A 19122-nucleotide genomic window follows, 5' to 3' on the forward strand; every position below is an offset into this window, starting at 1 on the left:
CTGTTGTGAGGAATAAGGTTCAGATCGTGTAAACTGAATGTACCTATTCACTCTTGGTGGTGAATTAAGATTCGTTCCTATATGAGCAAAGAAATTATCTTCTGTTAAAAAAGGTTTGACATCAACCCTAGATAACTCCAATCCCCGTAAGTCTGTTTTCTTCACCACATGATCTGTGACTCCGAAGGCGTTTGAAGACCTTGACGACTTTGAACGTTGTTTTGTGAACTGAATATATCTGTTCAGCTTGGGCAGTTCACTAACCTCCATTTTTTTAAAGAAAGTGTCTTCCGTGTTTGTTTTGCTGTCATCAAGTGAAGAACTGGATGATATTAATTCTGGTTTTGTCAAAACCGGTCTAGCTGTTTGTCTGTCTGAATATTGCGATGAAGGCTGAGAAGAACTCTGTGAGAACTGAATGTATCTTCTCACGTTTGGGATCTCCGAAGATGCACCAATGGGTACAAAGAAACTGTGTTCAGCAGCAGCTGGTTGGATGTAATTGGATGGAGACTGTGATTCAGGAGGCTGAGATAAACGTTCTGTGAATTGAATTCTTCTCCTTACTTTTGGTATTCCATCGAAGAACACACCTATTTGTCCAAAGAAACTGTCCTCATCAACAACTGGATCACCATCTTCAAATGGTGAATTATTTTTCTTCACTTCTGTGCCTGCTGGTAGGGTTGGTACTGCCACATTTAAGGGAAAGTATGGTAAGTTGTAAGTTTTAAATACTTCAGATTGTGTGAACTGCATGTACCTCTTTACTTTTGGCATTCCATCCAGAAATGCACCGATTCGCACGAAGAAATCTCCAGGACCGTGAGGTTTAGTAGTGACCAAGGTTGTTTTTATTTCATGTGTGTTTTGTTCTTCACTTAGCGGATATCTTTTCTTTGAGGGACGGTATTCTGAGGAAGGTTGGTGATGAGATTCCAATTGTGAGAACAGAATGCGTCTCTTTACTTTTGGTACTTCATCAAATGATATAGGTATTTGCCCAAAGAAACCGCCTCTGTGAATGTTTGTAATGTTGGGCTCATTCACAGTTTGGGGCTCAGATTGTCTGAACTGGACATATCTCTGTGTCTTTGGCATTGTCTCTAGTGATACACTTTGTCCTTCATAAGAAATACTGATTGTGTCAGATGGAGATTCTCTTTTTGACCCTAAAACAGACGTAGCCACTTGCTTAAGAGATGCTGTAGGTGCAGAATCATAACTTCCTTCCTTAATGGCTGGAATGTTGGGCTCAGGCACAGTTTGGGGCTCAGATTTAATGAACTGGACATATCTCTGTGTCTTTGGCATTGTCTCTAATGATACACTTTGTCCTTCATAGGAAATACTGATTGTGTCAGATGGAGATTTTGTTTTTGACACTAAAACAGGCGTAGCCACTTGGCTGACTGATGCTGTAGGTGTTGAATCATAACTTCCTTCCTTAATGTTTGTAATGTTGGGCTCATGTACAGTTTGAGGCTCAGATTGTCTGAACTGGACATATCTCTGTACCTTTGGCATTGCCTCTAGTGATACACTTTGTCCTTCATAGGAAATACTGATTGTGTCAGATGGAGATTCTCTTTTTGACCCTAAAACAGGCGTAGCCACTTGCTTAAGAGATGCTGTAGGTGCAGAATCATAACTTCCTTCCTTAATGGCTGGAATGTTGGGCTCAGGCACAGTTTGAGGCTCAGATTGTCTGAACTGGACATATCTCTGTGTCTTTGGCATTGCCTCTAGTGATACACTTTGTCCTTCATAGGAAATACTGATTGTGTCAGATGGAGATTCTGTTTTTGACACTAAAACAGGCGTAGCCACTTGATCGACTGCTGAATCAGATGAGATTTGTGGTTCAGATGGTGAAAACTGAACATAATGTTTTACTTTGGGTAGGTCATCCAAGGATGCATCACTCTGAGCAAAGAAATTATCCTCAGAATAGAATTTCTTTGATTCAGTTTTTTCAACTTCAGTAGGGATGATTTCTTCTTCTTCTTCAGTGGAACAAGGCGGAGTTTGAATTGAAGGAAATGACTGACTTTGTGAGAAATGAAGATATCTCTTTACTTCCGGTATTGGATCCAAGGCTTGATCAATCTTTCCAAAGATACTGTCATCAAAATATGAACTCACATGGGACTCGTCTGATAGACTGTCCCGGCTTATGACTGGTATGGCAGGTATGGTAGGAACCTTATCTCCTAATCTTATCTGAAGATTCCTGGGGTATTCTCCTTGTTCGTCTTCATTTTCTTCAATACACCTACTGGTACCTGATCCATCTTCCATTGGGGTGGTGGTCTGATGACTGGACCTGTAAACAGGATGCACATGGTATTGTGTAGGTTCATCTTCGTAATCACTGTTTGAGGATGGATGGCGTTTTTTGTAGTCAGTAAACTGCTCATCATCAAAACTGTCCCCTCGAGTATAAGTCAGGTATATGTCTGTTGGGTCCAGGGTAATAGTGTCTTGTCTTAATTGAGCTCCTGTGCCTGGTTTCTTGTTTTCATTATGGATATCTTCTTCCAAAACGGAAAGTTTGTTTTCATCGTAGTTCACGTCATCATTTTCTGAGTAGGAAATTTGTGTTTCTAAGTCTTCATCGTCCTCTGGATCGGCTGTGTATTCTGTGTCCTTTCCTTCACTTTCTTCACTTTTACTTGAGTTCCAGGAGCTTGATCTATCACGCGGTTCATCTACAGACATTTCTTTTTGAATATTTGGATGACCGAAAGCATCAACATGTGAAACACGACTACTTGATCTTGGTGAGCCTTCAGTAAATGAAAAACTCTCTCCACTGTCATTCCATAAATCTGGGTCCAGTTCATCCACACTTTCTTCTTTTGATTCAGACATGTTCAATGGAAATGGGTCAGAAACAAAACCCGGTATCGTTGTCCGCTGGCCAGTGCTGGCTTGTTCATCATCATCTTCATATTTACTGACTGTAGGGGAATCGACACTTTGCTCAATTGACTCTTTTGCCTCATAAGGCATCTGTGATTCTTGCTGTTCACCTGAGAGAGAGGATGCAGATGAAATACTCTTATCCTCTAATTCTATTGTGTCTTCTGGGTCTGGGATATATTCAAACTCTATTCCTTTGCTACTTTCTGCATTGAGGCTCTCAGTAGATATTGGGCTTGTCATTTCTGTGTTTTCCTCTCTTAGTGGCACATCTTTATGCAACTCAATATCCTCTACCAATACTCTGTCAGTATTCTTATGTAACACCGCAACGTCTGTATTGCTCCCAGATCGACCGCCTTCAGCGGTGACATAATACGGAACACCTCCTTTGTCATGTATTTCCGTAACCCCTCCAAATGTCACTCGTGGACCTTCGTGTAATTCTTGTTCTTGGTCATCTGTATCTGAATAGCCTTCATTCACATATGGCCGCTGTGAAGTCGAGGAAGTCTGTGAGTTCTGCGGTGATTGAGTAGAACTCCTCTTATTTTGGATTTGTTTGTAGCATTTGTCCAGAAATGGTCTTAATACGACACCAAGAACAAAGGCCACAATGAATGTAATGATAACAGAAAGAGAGACAGCTAATGCAAAATGAGATTGTTGCACAGCTCTTATGGATGGCGCGTTCCTCTGAATATTGTCTTTATCCTCTGAATTAAGCTCAACTGAACCAATTTGTGCTTCTCGACGCAGTCTTTTGTCATGGGCTCTTTTACGAACATGTAGACTGAAAACTGACACATGCTCTTCCTGGTATCCTGAGACGCAGACATAAAGTCCTGCATCACGCTCTTTGGCATTACTGATATGAAGGAAACTTTGGCCGTCAGAGATTTGACCCTGGGGTGTCCACCAAGATGTGTGCATGAAATCTGAAGAAAAGAAACAGAAATGATTTCATAATTATGACCTATATACCACAGGGGCTGTTAGTACACAGTATTGATGTATGCACGTTAGCATTAGATGACTTCTATATAGACAAATTCCATGCAAACAACCGAATTGGTACCTTGGTTGGCAGCGCTACAGGAAAGAATAAATTCCATCCCCTCTTCCACAGTCACCTCTTTATTGAGACCAGGTGTGCTGTAAACAGGTTGTAGACAGGCAAGATCTGATTCCTCCACGTACAGCAGGCTCTTTCCGGCATGATGAGAGGGAGAGAAACACACCACTTCCCATGCCGGCTTTCCCAGTTCGCTGTCAAAGCTGAGCCACCTTCTTATTGTCTTTAAGTTACAGTCACACCTCCACCTATTTCCGAAAATGTCTACCAACACGTTCAGGTTCCGTAGAGACAGGTAGGCTGGTACGGGTATGGTGGCCAGCAGGTTATAGCTCACGTCAAGGACCTAGGTGATATAATGGAGACATTAACTCTTAATGTGTTCCTCATTAAATATTTATGATAGATTACAAGACATGATGTGTTACTTTTAGTTCCTGTAGGTCTTTAAAGGCTTCTGGGTGAATGGTGTTGATGAGGTTATGCTGAAGATGAAGCTCATTCAAGTGAGTACAACCAGCCAAGTCGGCACGACCTATCTCAGAGATTCTGTTGTGGGAAAGCTGGAGCACTTTTAGGGATTTAATATTGCCCAGTCCTAAAATGGAGAAGTAAGATTGACTGTTAAATAGACATCTGATATTTCATGGTTAGCTTATATGTCCTTATATTTTGTGGGCGGTGTTGTATAAAGAAAGTATTAGAAAGCGATACCTGAGTAAAAGTACAAGTATCGTACTAGAAATAAACTTCGGTAGAAGTGAAAGTCACCTTTTAGAATATTACTCAAGTAAAAGTCTTAAAGTATCTGATATTTACTGTACTTAAGTATCAAAAGTCATTTTCTGATATTTAATGTACTTAAGTATTTGAAGTAAAAGTAAAAAGTAAAATTTCAGTGATTTTCGGTAGGTATAAGAGCAGGGGCAGTTCTAGGGTTTTTATCCCTCAGTGAGAATTAAAAACAAGAAGAGTTTTATATTATTTATTATATGACTACATAGTAAGCCAAAAGTTATGGTGTTATTTAAAATGGCAAAAGTGGACACCAAAATTTTATGCATGATGTAATGATGCCAGTCTCGAATCAGATCAGTTCATGTATGTGTGCGTTCTGTACAAACAGTGTGTCCGATGAATGAATGAAGTCATTAATAAACAAATATTCACAAGACAAAGACCGAATCAATAAATGTTATTTTTATTTAGTACTGATATTGCATTAATATTTTGTTTGTGCTATCAACTCTGGTAATAAGAATAGTGACATTTCACTGCTTTTGGTTGCCGCCGATATAGATAAACGCCTCCAGCTCTGACTGCGCGTGCACGCGGCGCGTACCTTTGCTTCGCCGTAGAGCGCGCGGAGCTGCGTAATAATCTAGGAGCAGTGATTCGCCAAACCTCCCTTATTGCAGTCACACACATCTCTTCTGATTTTATTTTGTAGTAACGAGTAACGAAGATGCTAAGTGGGAATATAACGGAGTAAAAGTATACATTTTATCTAGGAAATGTAGTGGAGTAAAAGTTGACAAATTTAAATAGCGAAGTAAAGTACAGATACGTGACATTTCTACTTAAGTACAGTAACGAAGTATTTGTACTCCGTTACATTACAACACTGCTTGTGGGAAATGACTAAATGTATCTATCAGTAAAAAGATCATAATGACACTATGTATAGTTTACTTAATATACTTTTTATCGCTTGTTATTGCAGTGGAATGTTATTGCTTTAATGTTCAACGGTCTTGTTTGACTCATCTTATGGCCATGTCACCATGTCGCCTGTTGTTTCCTGTCAAGACTGTTTGTAGTTTTTCTTCTCTTCACTATAGATGGGTCAATTATAACACTTCTGTGTTGTCCCACTGTCTATGATCATGGCTACATGGCTTTGATACATCCTGTCATCTTTTACAGTAAAGAAATATCATTATAATGCAGTATCATTCATTAGATTTGACTGTAATGTCAGATGACCATGCAGTAGAGCTGAAGGCCACTATCAGAGCAACCTGAGCTCTCATAACACCTGAGCAGTGCCACAGACTGATCGACTCCATGCCACGCCGCATCGCTGCAGTAATTCAGGCAAAAGGAGCCCCGACTAACTATTGAGTGCTTTTACATGCTCATACTTTTCATCTTCATACTTTTCAGTTGGCCAGATTTCTAAAAATCCTTTCTTTGTATTGGTCTTAAGTAATATTCTAATTTTCTGAGATACTGAATTTGGGATTTTTCTTAGTTGTCAGTTATAATCATCAAAATGAAAAGAAATAAACATCTGAAATATATCAGTCTGTGTGTAATGAATGAATATAATATACAATATAATAATATATTTCACTTTTTGAATGGAATTAGTGAAATAAATCAACTTTTGATGATATTCTAATTATATGACCAGCACCTGTATATGGTGGAAAATAATTTTTTTGAACACCCGTCTGACATTAAAACAAAATCATAGAATATTGGTTTCAGTTACTGAATTGATGTAGTACGGGTTAATAATACTACAATTGTGAATAATTACAAAATGTAAGCTCATTTTTCAGTCTACTGCCTTATTGCTTCAACAACCCATCAGACAGTCCAGACTTTTATCCTCCCACTTAAACTATAACTATAAGCCATTTCTTATATGTTCACTGTTGTTCTTCAATAATTCATAGTCAGTACCTGGAGGTAATTTATGTGAGTGGGAGCAACAACACATACATTAAACATTTATAAACCTTCTACTTCCTTAATCCTGATTTAACCTTGTTACTGAAAACCTACTTATTAGGATGAAAAAATAAAGTAAATAATAAGATAAATCACAATTCAGATATTCAGTGTTTGTGATTATTTGGGGGGGCACGGTGGCTTAGTGGGTAGCACGTTCGCCTCACACCTCCAGGGTCGGGGTTCGATTCCCACCTCTGCCTCGTGTGTGTGGAGTTTGCATGTTCTCCCCGTGCCTCGGGGGTTTCCTCCGGGTACTCCGGTTTCCTCCCGCGGTCCAAAGACATGCATGGTAGGTTGATTGGCATCTCTGGAAAATTGTCCGTAGTGTGTGTGAGTGAATGAGAGTGTGTGTGCCCTGCGATGGGTTGGCACTCCGTCCAGGGTGTATCCTGCCTCGATGCCCGATAAGGCCTGAGATAGGCACAGGCTCCACGTGACCCGAGGTAGTTCGGATAAAGCGGTAGAAAATGAGTGAGTGAGAGAGTGATTATTTGGTTCAGGTGTAAAAGCTGTATGTAATGATGCCAGTTAAGTCCTAAACCAATTATTCCTGCTTGGTAATGTTGGTAGTCTTGGGTCTCCTTTCAAACTCGTTTTAGCATCCGATGATGCTAATAAACATTCATTCATTTTCTACCGCTTATCGGTAGAGGCATCGAGGCAGGATACACCCTGGACGGAGTGCCAACACATCGCAGGGCACACACACACACACACTCTCATTCACTCACACACACACTACGGACAATTTTCCAGAGATGCCAATCAACCTACCATGCATGTCTTTGGACCGGGGGAGGAAACCGGAGTACCCGGAGGAAACCCCCGAGGCACGGGGAGACCATGCAAACTCCACACACACAAGGCAGAGGTGGGAATCGAACCCCCAACCCTGGAGGTGTGAGGCGAACGTGCTAACCACTAAGCCATCGTGCCCCCCTGCTAATAAACATTGAATAGTTATATATTACATAATAATAAAGGGAAAGAAGCAATGTTCCTTATTCCACTTTGCATGAGATGCACCTTTGTGTACACACGTATAACAGGCAACACAATGACAAAGATAACCATGGAATGTGATGAGATGCATATCTTTTCTTTACAGCCCCTAATAAAACACTGAAATGATTGTGCCCAGCCCTTTAACACTGCGTGGGAGAGGGGTGTTTTCATAGGTTAAATAACATCAGTGACTCATAATTGTTTATAGTGTTACACAAGAAAGGTCTTAAAATTAAAACTATTCTATAGTGCATATAAATGTACTGTATGTTCATTTCAGAAAAGGGCTTTGCTTATATATGCCACCCTGTCATCCAGTTATTAAAACTGGTCCATGAGCTGTTGGAATGTTTATATGACCAAATCAAACATTCATTCATTCACTTTCTACTGCTTATCTCAGGCGTCATCGGGCATCGAGGCAGGATACACCCTGGACGGAGTGCCAACCCATCACAGGGCACACACACACTCTCATTCACTCACACACTCACACACTACGGACAATTTTCCAGAGATGCCAATCAACCTACCATGCATGTCTTTGGACCGGGGGAGGAAACCGGAGTACCCGGAGGAAACCCCCGAGGCACGGGGAGAACATGCAAACTCCACACACACAAGGCGGAGGCGGGAATCGAACCCCCAACCCTGGAGGTGTGAGACAAACGTGCTAACCACTAAGCCACCGTGCTCCCCCCCATCCAACATTTAAAATATATTTATCTCTATTTAATTCTTGTTAACAATTAATAATGAACATCATCTATTTAATTCGGAACATCTGTATCAGAATTAGTGAAGCTGATGACTTTTTAGAAGATAAATCATTTTCTTTTACAGCAGCTCTGGCAATTCCAATCATATTATAGTTTATTTTTATAATAATAGGGTTATATTTAAAGTACTTGTTCTAATACATTATAATTTAGATAGAAACAGCTAACTCACAGGGACATACAGTTTATGGTGTATAATGAACATAATCTAAGACAAATAATAAAAATGTTTTTCAATAATGGAAATTGTTTAATTGATATGTAAGGAGACATTAACTGAACATTTATGGAAGGGGTCTAAAGGGTCATTATGTTTTACGGCACGTTAGAACCTACATGGTAACATGACCAGCTGCATATTACCTAATTACTTTAAGGTGAAGGAATCCTGTCATTCTTTTATTAATATTAAAATGTAACTGTTGGGAAAGGTGTAAGAGGAATAAAACACTGAAACCATGCTGTCTGTCGTACGAGAGTATTGAACTTCAGAACTGTCACCTGATGCTGATTTGTTTCCTATAAGAGCATGCGTATTTTATTCCTCAATTTCATGACCGGAGTAAGATGACATCACTGCTGCCAGGGTGGCATAAATTTTTGGACCTGCTAGTCATAAATGAGGTTTCTGAAATATTCTGGGTGTGACCGTGTGTCTGAGTGGGTGATATTCTTACCTCTTGGCAGACATTTTAGCTGGTTTCTGTCAGCAGAAAGCGACTGTAGATCAGGTGCCCAGGACAAGCATCTCTGTTTTCTTCTAGTCAGCGTCCTAGTGCCTGCTATACCTTGAATCCCTGAACACATGGATAGACTCTCCAGTGAATTATTTCCTACCCGCAAATGCTGAAGCCCTTGCAAATGCATGTGGCCTGACCCAAGAGGAGACAGAGAATGTAAGGCATTATGGGATAGATCCAGGGCAGTGGCTGTTGCTGGGATACGTGAAGGGGCCGTGGGTAGGCCCTGTGAGGCACAGTTGACGAGAAAAGTGTCTTCACATACACAGGAGTCTGGACAGGCAGAGATTGGGGAGAATGTTTGTACCCTCCACAGCTGGAAAATCAGGACTGAAAGGCAGTGCGTAAGGCTGGACACTAACATCACAGCAGGTCCTGTACAGCATACAGATGAAAGTTTGTATCAGTAAGTAGGTCACTTAGAAATGCTGTGATTTTAAAGTGTGTTCAATACTTGGAAAAAAAAAAGATATAAATGTAGATATCATGCTCTTTTTAACCCTTATGGTGAGTAGTTCTTCTCCCAAATATGAGCAGGTTTTATTTTGTTTTATTTCACTGTTAATTATTTTTATTATACAAACAAAAATCAATTAATTACAGTTCAAACCTCTTTTTAAACAACCCTTTTGGATCGTTACGATATGAAGGCAATGTTCTTTATACACACGATATTTATACATCCGTGTATAATTAAGGCTGTTAGATTTGGAAAAAAATCATGTAAGGAAATATTTTTTCCTACCTCATACAGCATACAAAGCCACTTTAGAGAGAACGCTGTAACATTCACACGGTATCTGGTCATCCAAACACTTTTCCTTGTGACAATGAAATTCTTGAACCCACCTAAGATCAAAGTCTGCACTGTATTGCTGAAACACATGAACATGGACACACACACACACACACACACACACACACACACACACACCCACAGATGCTGTTGTAAATAACTTACAGTCAATCATGTGGGTGAGTTAATTACTTACTATGTTTTTTCTCCACCAAAGCATTTTCATAATAATAATAATAATAATAATAATAATAATAATAATAATAATAATAATAAAAGAGTAAGTAAATGTAACACATAAAATCATATTAGCGAAGTAAATAACCACCAAATCACAGTAGCTTTTTTTAATACTCAAATTTATTTATTTAATGCAAACATTTGAATGAAAAATGAATTCCCTTTTAAACTGCAGCTGCTTGTATGCATGTAACACAAGTTAATGAACGTCATCATTTAAACGCATCTTCGAAAGAAAACGAAATGATTCAAATAAATATTACACATGAAACCTTCGAGCCAAACAAAATACTGTGTTATATTGCACAAAATATCAAACGACTCAAATACCACATGGTTTCTATTTCCATCTTAGCAAAGATGATATAAAGCACAAAACAAAAAATTCATAAATGACTGACAAAAATCATTGTATCTTGAAGTGCATCCATGCCCCCCTTTTTTTTTTCAGCACACAATGTTTTTAAAATCCTATGGCACTGTGAATACAGTAAACCTGATTGGGCACAACATTTCGGATGCAAATCTTAATGCCATTCTACTATATATCAACCGTATGACTGGAGGCAAAAGCAGTTTAGTTTAGCAGGTTAAACGACTTATGAGTACAGGGTTAAACCACAATGGTGAACAAATTATCCCTTTTTAATACGTTTCAGTTTCTTGAGTAAGTGAACTGAGGTTTGTTTTAAAGTGAATCTGGGATATCTGAGCTATATACAGCTGCCGACATATAACTATATAGAGATATCTCAGACACCCTGTGTAGTACGTCATGGCCCACAAGGCTGCTGTTTCCATAAGAGCTTTTATCAGTTTGAGCATATGCCATATTCAAGAGAGAAAATTTGTTATACATTCCCCCCAAAAAATAAATAAATAAAAGGATAATACTGCCTTTAAGTAAAACATCCACTAGAAATCCTCATCAAACCTCAATGCTTAAGAGCAATCAGCATTACAAACTCTAAAAATAGCCAAGATGAATCAATGATAAATCACCGGTGGCTCTTTGGCCAAGTTTGTAAACTTAGAGCAACATAAGTTACATAAAATCCAAATACACCCAAGATTTTGCTGTGTTTAAGTCCAGATCATACACACATTCAGGTAATAATTACTCCTATGTGGCTATAAAGCAATCTCTATAGAAAATATTTTATGAACTTTATCTCGTACAGGGTGTTATCAGTACTCAGGAACACACAGGTGTGTTTCAGTGGGTCGGGGTGTGTGTGTGTGTGTGTGTGTGTGTGTGTGTGTGTGTGTGTGTGTGTGTCTTGTGGAATTCCCCTGCTCTCAGTGAGCAGCTCCACAGGGGTTATCCGTGGTCTGGCAGCCCATGTTAGGATATTTGACTTGCACTTTGAACAGGGTCCCATCTGCACACATACAGAGCTTGTACCTCTCCAGGCCTTCGTTGAAATACACAACCCCGTGAGACGTGTTAGGGATGTGCGATGGGCTAAACATCACCGAGCCGTTCAGAATAATGCTGTTCTCCTGCGTAGCGTATAAACACAAATTAACTGGTGAGGTTAAAAGGTCCTGGAATTCAGACATGCATTGATTAATGTTTTATTGAAGATTATGTCATCATACTAATTCACCCAACATACTTAAACTCCCTCAATTTAGTCCTGAACTTGTTTAAAAATACAGAACACTTGTACACAGAAAACACTTGTAGGACAGATAAACACACGAAGCAGAAGACACTACTCACAGCTTTCAGTTCAATATCACCACCCATCTTGAACTCGACCGTCTTGCCCATGATGAAGACGCCCTCGTTTCCACGGATGATGGCCTTGCCGTCACCTCCGATCGTCAGATCAGACGACGAGTTGCTCGTGATCTGTAAAATCACGTTTTCACCTTTTCACCTTCACACCGATGCTTCTTAAAATGGTGTCCGAAAACTTGTACACTATATATAGCAATAATATGTGCACCCCTGACCATCGCATCCATATGTACTTGTTGAACATCTCATTTCAGATTTAATCCTGCTCTGTTTGCTGTTATAATGCGCTCCATTCGTCAATAAAAGCGTTCCACTAGATTTTGGAGCTTGGCTGTGAGTATTTTTGACCATTCAGCTACAAGAGCATCAGCTTAATTGTGTTGGAATTTTTTTTCATTGTGAACAAACTACTCACTATTATTACTATAAACAGGTTTGGAAATATTACATAAATTTTCGATTTGGGATGGACCTAAAGAATATCGTGATTTATATTTGTATTGAAATGAGGTGCAACACTCACCCTTTCAGTGGAGGCTTTCTTTACATTGAGCACATTGACCTGTTTGGGTAAGTGGAACTCGTGGTTATCAAAGTCTGTGCTGAAGAAGGTGGTTTGTGTGCGTGGGTCAGTAAAAGAAACACCCAGGTCACTGGTGATAGACGTTTTGTCTTTTTCAACGCTTAGCCTGGTGTTGCCTTGTTGAAACACCACCTAATGCATCCACAGATTCACACGAAAAGGCAAAAAGAGACATGCAGTGAGATCCCTGTGCTAGTTTTCAACAGTATCAGAAGGTACTGGTGACTCGATAAGGTTCAAAGACTAATCTATAGAAGTCATATCCACACTTACTGGGTTGTTGTTGCCAGTGATGACAAGGTCCTGGTCCTTCCTCCCTCCCACAGTGCTCTTGTGCAGTGGGTGAACCACCCCCATGTCAGCTTTCTGCTTAAAGCGCAGTAGGCCGCTCTCATGGAACTCCATACTGTCGCAGCCGTTAGGGCCGATCCGAATAACCGTCCAGATCACCAGTGTTATCTGACACATAGTAAGAAAGCACAAATGGGGCCATTAAAACTTCATCAACAACACCTCCACATTCATACCATCATTAAATCAGCCAATCATAGTTGCTGGTTTCAGACAGGCTTGTGTGTCTGTGTGTGTTTCAGTAACCGCAAATCTCATCCTGACTTTATACAAAATTATGTTGATAACAAAAAACTAAACTCTTTAGACTCTTGCGAATGCATTATGATGCACTGATGTAAAAATTAACTGAGGCTCTTGAGCTGTATCTGCATGATGGTGTTCACTGCACTGCTACCTCGTGATTGGAAAGTAAGGATGTGAGAAGTGTAAAAGTGACAGTAACACAAACATGAACACAGAAGTAAACACAAGCCTCCTCATCAGATTCACTCACAATAAGGTTGATGAGTGCAAGCAGGAAGAGCAAGACAATGATGCACACGGCAATGTTGCCTTTCCGACCCCTCAGCCCTGTCTTGTGCAGTCTCTCTTCCTCTATGGGCACGTATCCAGCCTTGAAGTTACTGTTGTGTTCCTTACTAACGGCCCTTCTCTCAATGGCCTTCTCTCGCATTGACTTCTTCACAGGACCATTTGAGCTCTCCTACAGGAAGGAAAAAAGGACAATAGCTTTACATATATATATTACATGCTTATACACTTACTCGAACACTCAGATGTTTGGACACAACTTTTAATAGAAGGGTTTTACTTTTTTCTATTATTTTAGAGCAAATAATGATCCTTAACAATTTAAAATGCACTACATGGCTAAAAGTATGTAGACACTTGACGATCAAACCTATGAATTCCCGAACTAATACAATGACAATTAACACAAAGTTAAAGTAGAGAAGAAACAGAAGCAATAACAGGGCAATCCCTGTTATTTTAAAGTTTATGTTTAGAGTAAATAACAGACTATAATTTTTTGAGTGACTAAGATGGTTTCTCCCATTGGAGATGTTTGATCATCATGCACATCTTGATGTTTGGTGAAAACCACACACACAGCGTATCAGAACGACATGGTGATGATTGAGGTGTGGTGATGATTTGAGCTTGTTTTGCAGCCAAGAGATCTGGGAAAAGGGTGGCTTGCCCTCTTCAGTTTGGTGGAGAGTTCCTGCCTCAAGTGGAGCAGTTTAAGTATCTTGGGGTCCTGTTCACGAGTGAGGGAAGGATGGAGCGGGAGATCGACAGGCGGATCGGTGTATCTTCTGCAGTGATGTGGTCGATATACCGATCTGTTGTGGTGAAGAAAGAGCTGAGCCGAGCCGCAAGGTGAAGCTCTCTATTTACCAGTCGATCTACGTTCCTACCCTCACCTATGGTCATGAGCTTTGGGTCATGACCGAAAGGACAAGATCCCGGATACAGGCAGCCGAAATGAGTTTCCTCTGCAGGGTGGCTGGGCGCACCCTTAGAGATAGGGTGAGGAGCTCAGTCACTCGGGAGGAGCAGCGAGAGCCACTGCTCCTCCACATTGAGAGTGGTCAGCTGAGGTGGCTCGGGCATCTGTTTCGGATGCCTCCTGGACGCCTCCCTGGGGAGGTGTTCCGGGCATGTCCAACTGGGAGGAGGCCCCGGGGAAGACCTAGGACACGCTGGAGGGACTATGTCTCTCGGCTGGCCTGGGAACGCCTCGGTATTCCCCCGGAAGAGCTGGAGGAAGTGTCTGGGGAGAGGGAAGTCTGGGCATCCCTGCTTAGACTGCTGCCCCTGTGACCCGGACCCGGATAAGCGGTAGAAAATTGATGGATGGATGGAGATCTGGGAAACCTGCAGTCGCTAAGACAACCATGAACTCCACTTTCTAGCAGAATATCTTTGATACAAATAGTAATGAAACAGGACGACGATCCCAAACACTCCAGCAAATCAACATCAAAATGCCTACAGGAGAAAAACCTCAATCTAAACTGAGCCGAGACTGCATTGATTATCACGAGATGTCTCTTGAATGTAACTAGAGTCCACCTAGGACACATTGGACATGATTTAGAAAAGCACACACTTGTGTGCATGAAGTCCCACAATTCACAGAACACACCAGACCAAAACAAAACAAACCATGAAGTCAGAAATCAGTAAGCAGGCTAGAAGGGCCTTGGTCAGAAGATTCAGAAGACCTCTGCAGTGATCAGAAAACCTGCCAGAAATACAACCATATCAGAAATACCACATCAGTCAGGATCTTTATGGCAGAGTGGCAAGACAGAAGCCATTCCTGAATAAAAGGCAATGGTAGACAATTGGTAGACAATTAAACTGACATAAGGAAAATGATTATCTGATCTGATACAATTATTTTGGCCGAACTGCAGGCATTTTGCAGGCAAAACAAGGGATTTTCAATAATGACTAATACCATTCCTATAGCGAAGCATGGTGGTGACATTTGAAACAATCCAGTAATTGTCCATGTGACCAAATGCGACTGCTTTCTAAACCGGTTTTAAATAATTCCTTTGCACAGTGAAGTGGTGTGAAAGTGACGACAGACTCATTCCGATATACGTTATGCATGTAACCCAAAGTTTGAATCACACTGTAATGCTTAGGGAACATAAAGTAACAGTACTTTCGGAATTGGAGTGAATTAATTGGGACCGTCGAAAATGGGCGCTTGTAATCGTACCATTTTACTTGTACTTTTCAACAATGTTTTCAACAATGACTGTACAAATCTATGCACTGCTAAAACCTTTATATTTATATAAAAGTATATTTTTATCACTGTAAATATGTTTACATATATATCCATATATTACATGCTGTACATTCATTCATTTTCTACCGCTTATCCGAACTTCTCGGGTCACGGGGAGCCTGTGCCCATCTCATCGGGCATCGAGGCAGGATACACCCTGGACGGAGTGCCAACCCATCGCAGGGCACACACACTCTCATTCACTCACACACTACGGACAATTTTCCAGAGGTGCCAATCAACCTACCATGCATGTCTTTGAACCGGGGGAGGAAACCGGAGTACCCGGAGGAAACCCCCAAGGCACGGGGAGAACATGCAAACTCCACAAACACGCCTTGCCTTGGAGGCGGGAATCGAACCCCCAACCCTGGAGGTGTGAGGCGAACGTGCTAACCACTAAGCTACCATGCCCCCCCCATGCTGTACATATGTTTACATATTTATCTGCACTTGTCTATTTGCACAATTGCTATACTTTGCACTTCTGTTAGATGACAAACTGCATTTTGTTGCTGTGTACCTGTATTATGCACTAAAGTTATTTTTTTCTATCTATCTATTGGTATGTGTAATCTATCTATCTATCTATCTATCTATCTATCTATCTATCTATCTGCCTGCCTGTCTGTCTATCTATCTATCTATCTATCTATCTATCTATCTATCTATCTATTTATCTATCTGCCTGCCTGTTTGTCTATCTATCTATCTATCTATCTATCTATCTATCTATCTATCTATCTATCTATCTGCCTGTCTGTCTATCTATCTGCCTGCCTGTCTGTCTATCTATCTGTCTGTCTGTCTATCTATCTGTCTGTCTGTCTATCTGCCTGCCTGCCTGTCTGTCTGTCTATCTGTCTGTCTATCTATCTGCCTGTCTGTCTGTCCACAATCAGAGGCACACAGGAATGCTGCACGCGCCACTCTGTCTCTCTGCACACAGACAACTGAGTAACGGTCGGACTAAAAATAAACACCCCTCCGTTTCTGCCTTCTAGACAATACCTCATAAGATTATACACTTTGTATTCGGGAAGAAATAGATCCACTAGTCGACGAAAAATACTTAAATATAGATACCATTTATAAAATAAGTATATTTCACCCATAAACGGTACGAACACGAATTATACAGAAAACCGCAAACGCTTAAAGGTACTTCTTCTGCTTCACTACATTTTTACACCTACAGATAATCATTCAACATTTAAAAGCTAGAGGACGAATGTGATAAAGCAGGTTATTACACTTTATAAACAGACCTGCTCGGACGCCATGTTGACCCTCCCTCACTGTCCTGGGTCTGTCAGAGCCGAGCACACAGTGGAATGTTCCACTGGGAAACGCAGGGGGAACCGACCACTAAATTATTACACAATTACATAAATTATAGCAATTGTACTACAACAGCTATAATATTTAAAACTTCACACATAGTAATATACTAACGGATCCATATAAGATATGGTCATCCTCATAAATCAGACTGTTAGATAAATTTTAGGCACGTTTTGAATGGTTTGGTCTGTGACGTAGGAGGCTGGTTCTTATGAGCCTGTACTGGGCTTTCCAGAAATGGGAAACCCCAATATAGCAAAGCCAACATGTTCATCCTGAGGCTTATAGAGGGTTATTTACACTATATGGCCAAAAGTTAGTGGACACTTGACAATCACATCTACATCTTCTTGTTGAACATTGCATTCCAGATTTAGTTCTCATTTTCTGTTAATGATGAATGAGTGTGTCCTTGGGAATTTGTGAACATTCAATGGTGAGATCAGACACTGATGTTGGGTAAAGAGGTCTGGGGTGCAGTTCATTCCAATGGTGCACAGGGTTGAATCAGAGTCGGGGCTCTAATCTATGATCTATGGGCATAAATATTTGGACCCCTGATACACACGCATACGTGGGCCTTCACTAAACTTGTTGCAGGCACATGATTGTGTGTAGTATGTTTTTGTTTTGGGGTAGAAGAACCCGAGTGTCCGGCACAAAGAACTGACTCTGTTTCAACCCCACTGAACATCTTTGGGATGAACTGGAATTCTGACTCTAGTGTACATAAAGTTGTTTTGCATAAGGTATCAAATAAAATGTTTTGTACCAAATGGTAGTTTGTTCTATTTTGTTTATTGCAAGTATATGAGAAATTCATAATTTAGATATTTTTTTTTCATATGGCTGTATTTTTAATTTCTTGTATATACATTCACTGGCCACATACTTACACACCCAATTTACATATACAGCAATGCAGTGAGTGTAAGACTCAAATTCTGCATTTTTCTGAGACCCCAAAAAGTAGAAAAAAAGCTATAATAATAATAATAATAATAATAATAATAATAATAATAATAATAATTTTCAAAAATTACATTTATTCTAATTAAGTATTCATTCATTCATTCATTCATTCATTCATTCACTCATTTTCTACCGCTGTAACATCATATATCAGTTTTTGTGAGGATTTGTGCATTCCCACCAGGACTCAACCTACAACAATGACAAGCCATGGTTCACTGCGAAACTCAGCTAGCTCCATCAGGCCAAAGTGGATGCTCACAGAAATGGGGATAGAGTCTTGTACAAACAGGCCAAATACACACTGGAAAAGGAGATCAGAGTGGCAAAGAAGAATTATTCCGAAAAATTACGGATTCAGTTTTCCTCAAATTACTCAGCTTCAGTGTGGAAAGGTCTGAAAGCCATCACCAACTACATGACACCATCCCCATTCTTGTGTGAAGTACCCTCATGCTTCAAAAGCTCCACCATCATCCCCGTCCCAAAGAAACTCAAAATTACCGGACTTAATGACTACAGACCTGTGGTTCTAACATCTGTGGTCATGAAATCATTTGAAAGACTGGTTCTGGCTTATCTGAAGGACATTACTGGACCCTTACTGGACCCTCTGCAGTTTGCCTACAGAGCAAACAGGTCTGTGAATGATGCGGTCAATATGGGACTGCATTTTTTGCAGCATCTGGACAGACCAGGGACTTATGTGAGGATCCTGTTTGTGGAGTTCAGCTCTGCTTTCAACACCATCATCCCTTCACTCCTTCAGCCCAAATAAACCCAGCTCTCCATGCCCTCCTCTGTCTGTCAGTGGATCACCAGCTTTCTGACAGACAGGCAGCAGCTAGTGCGACTGGGAAAACTCAAATTTGGTGCCCCCCAGGGCTGTGTTCTCTCCCCACTGCTTTTCTCCCTGTACACGAATGACTGCACCTCTAATGACCCCTCGTCAAGCTCCTGGAGGTTGAGCGGCTGTCTGTCTGGTGCAGCCTTAACAACCTGGAGCTG

At 40.6% G+C, this 19122-nt stretch overlaps 2 protein-coding genes across 2 annotated transcripts in view; both read right to left on the bottom strand.

Moving 5' to 3' along the window:
- Window positions 1-10158, bottom strand: part of LOC113642587 — a 12962-nt gene extending 2804 nt beyond the window's left edge. Inside the window, exons 1-5 of the mRNA XM_027146177.2 lie at window positions 10012-10158; window positions 9204-9641; window positions 4429-4598; window positions 4004-4346; window positions 1-3863 (exon numbers count right to left, since the gene is read on the bottom strand). The exon at window positions 1-3863 is cut by the window's left edge and continues 2804 nt beyond it. Coding sequence (XP_027001978.2) covers window positions 1-3863; window positions 4004-4346; window positions 4429-4598; window positions 9204-9630 — 4803 coding nt within the window. The 5' untranslated portion in view covers window positions 9631-9641; window positions 10012-10158. The remainder of the gene's footprint in view (window positions 3864-4003; window positions 4347-4428; window positions 4599-9203; window positions 9642-10011) is intronic.
- Window positions 10159-10404: 246 nt separating this feature from the next.
- Window positions 10405-17190, bottom strand: sgcb (sarcoglycan, beta (dystrophin-associated glycoprotein)). The gene is made up of 6 exons (XM_027146168.2): window positions 17067-17190; window positions 13480-13689; window positions 12906-13091; window positions 12573-12764; window positions 12029-12160; window positions 10405-11805 (listed from the first exon to the last, which is right to left on the bottom strand). Exons 1-6 carry the CDS (start codon window positions 17079-17081, stop codon window positions 11602-11604), a joined length of 939 nt encoding a protein of 312 aa, XP_027001969.1. The 5' UTR covers window positions 17082-17190; the 3' UTR covers window positions 10405-11601.
- Between the last annotated feature and the right edge of the window lie 1932 nt (window positions 17191-19122).

This window comes from Tachysurus fulvidraco, chromosome 16 (assembly GCF_022655615.1).
Source record: "Tachysurus fulvidraco isolate hzauxx_2018 chromosome 16, HZAU_PFXX_2.0, whole genome shotgun sequence".
In the NCBI taxonomy this organism is placed as follows: domain Eukaryota; kingdom Metazoa; phylum Chordata; class Actinopteri; order Siluriformes; family Bagridae; genus Tachysurus; species Tachysurus fulvidraco.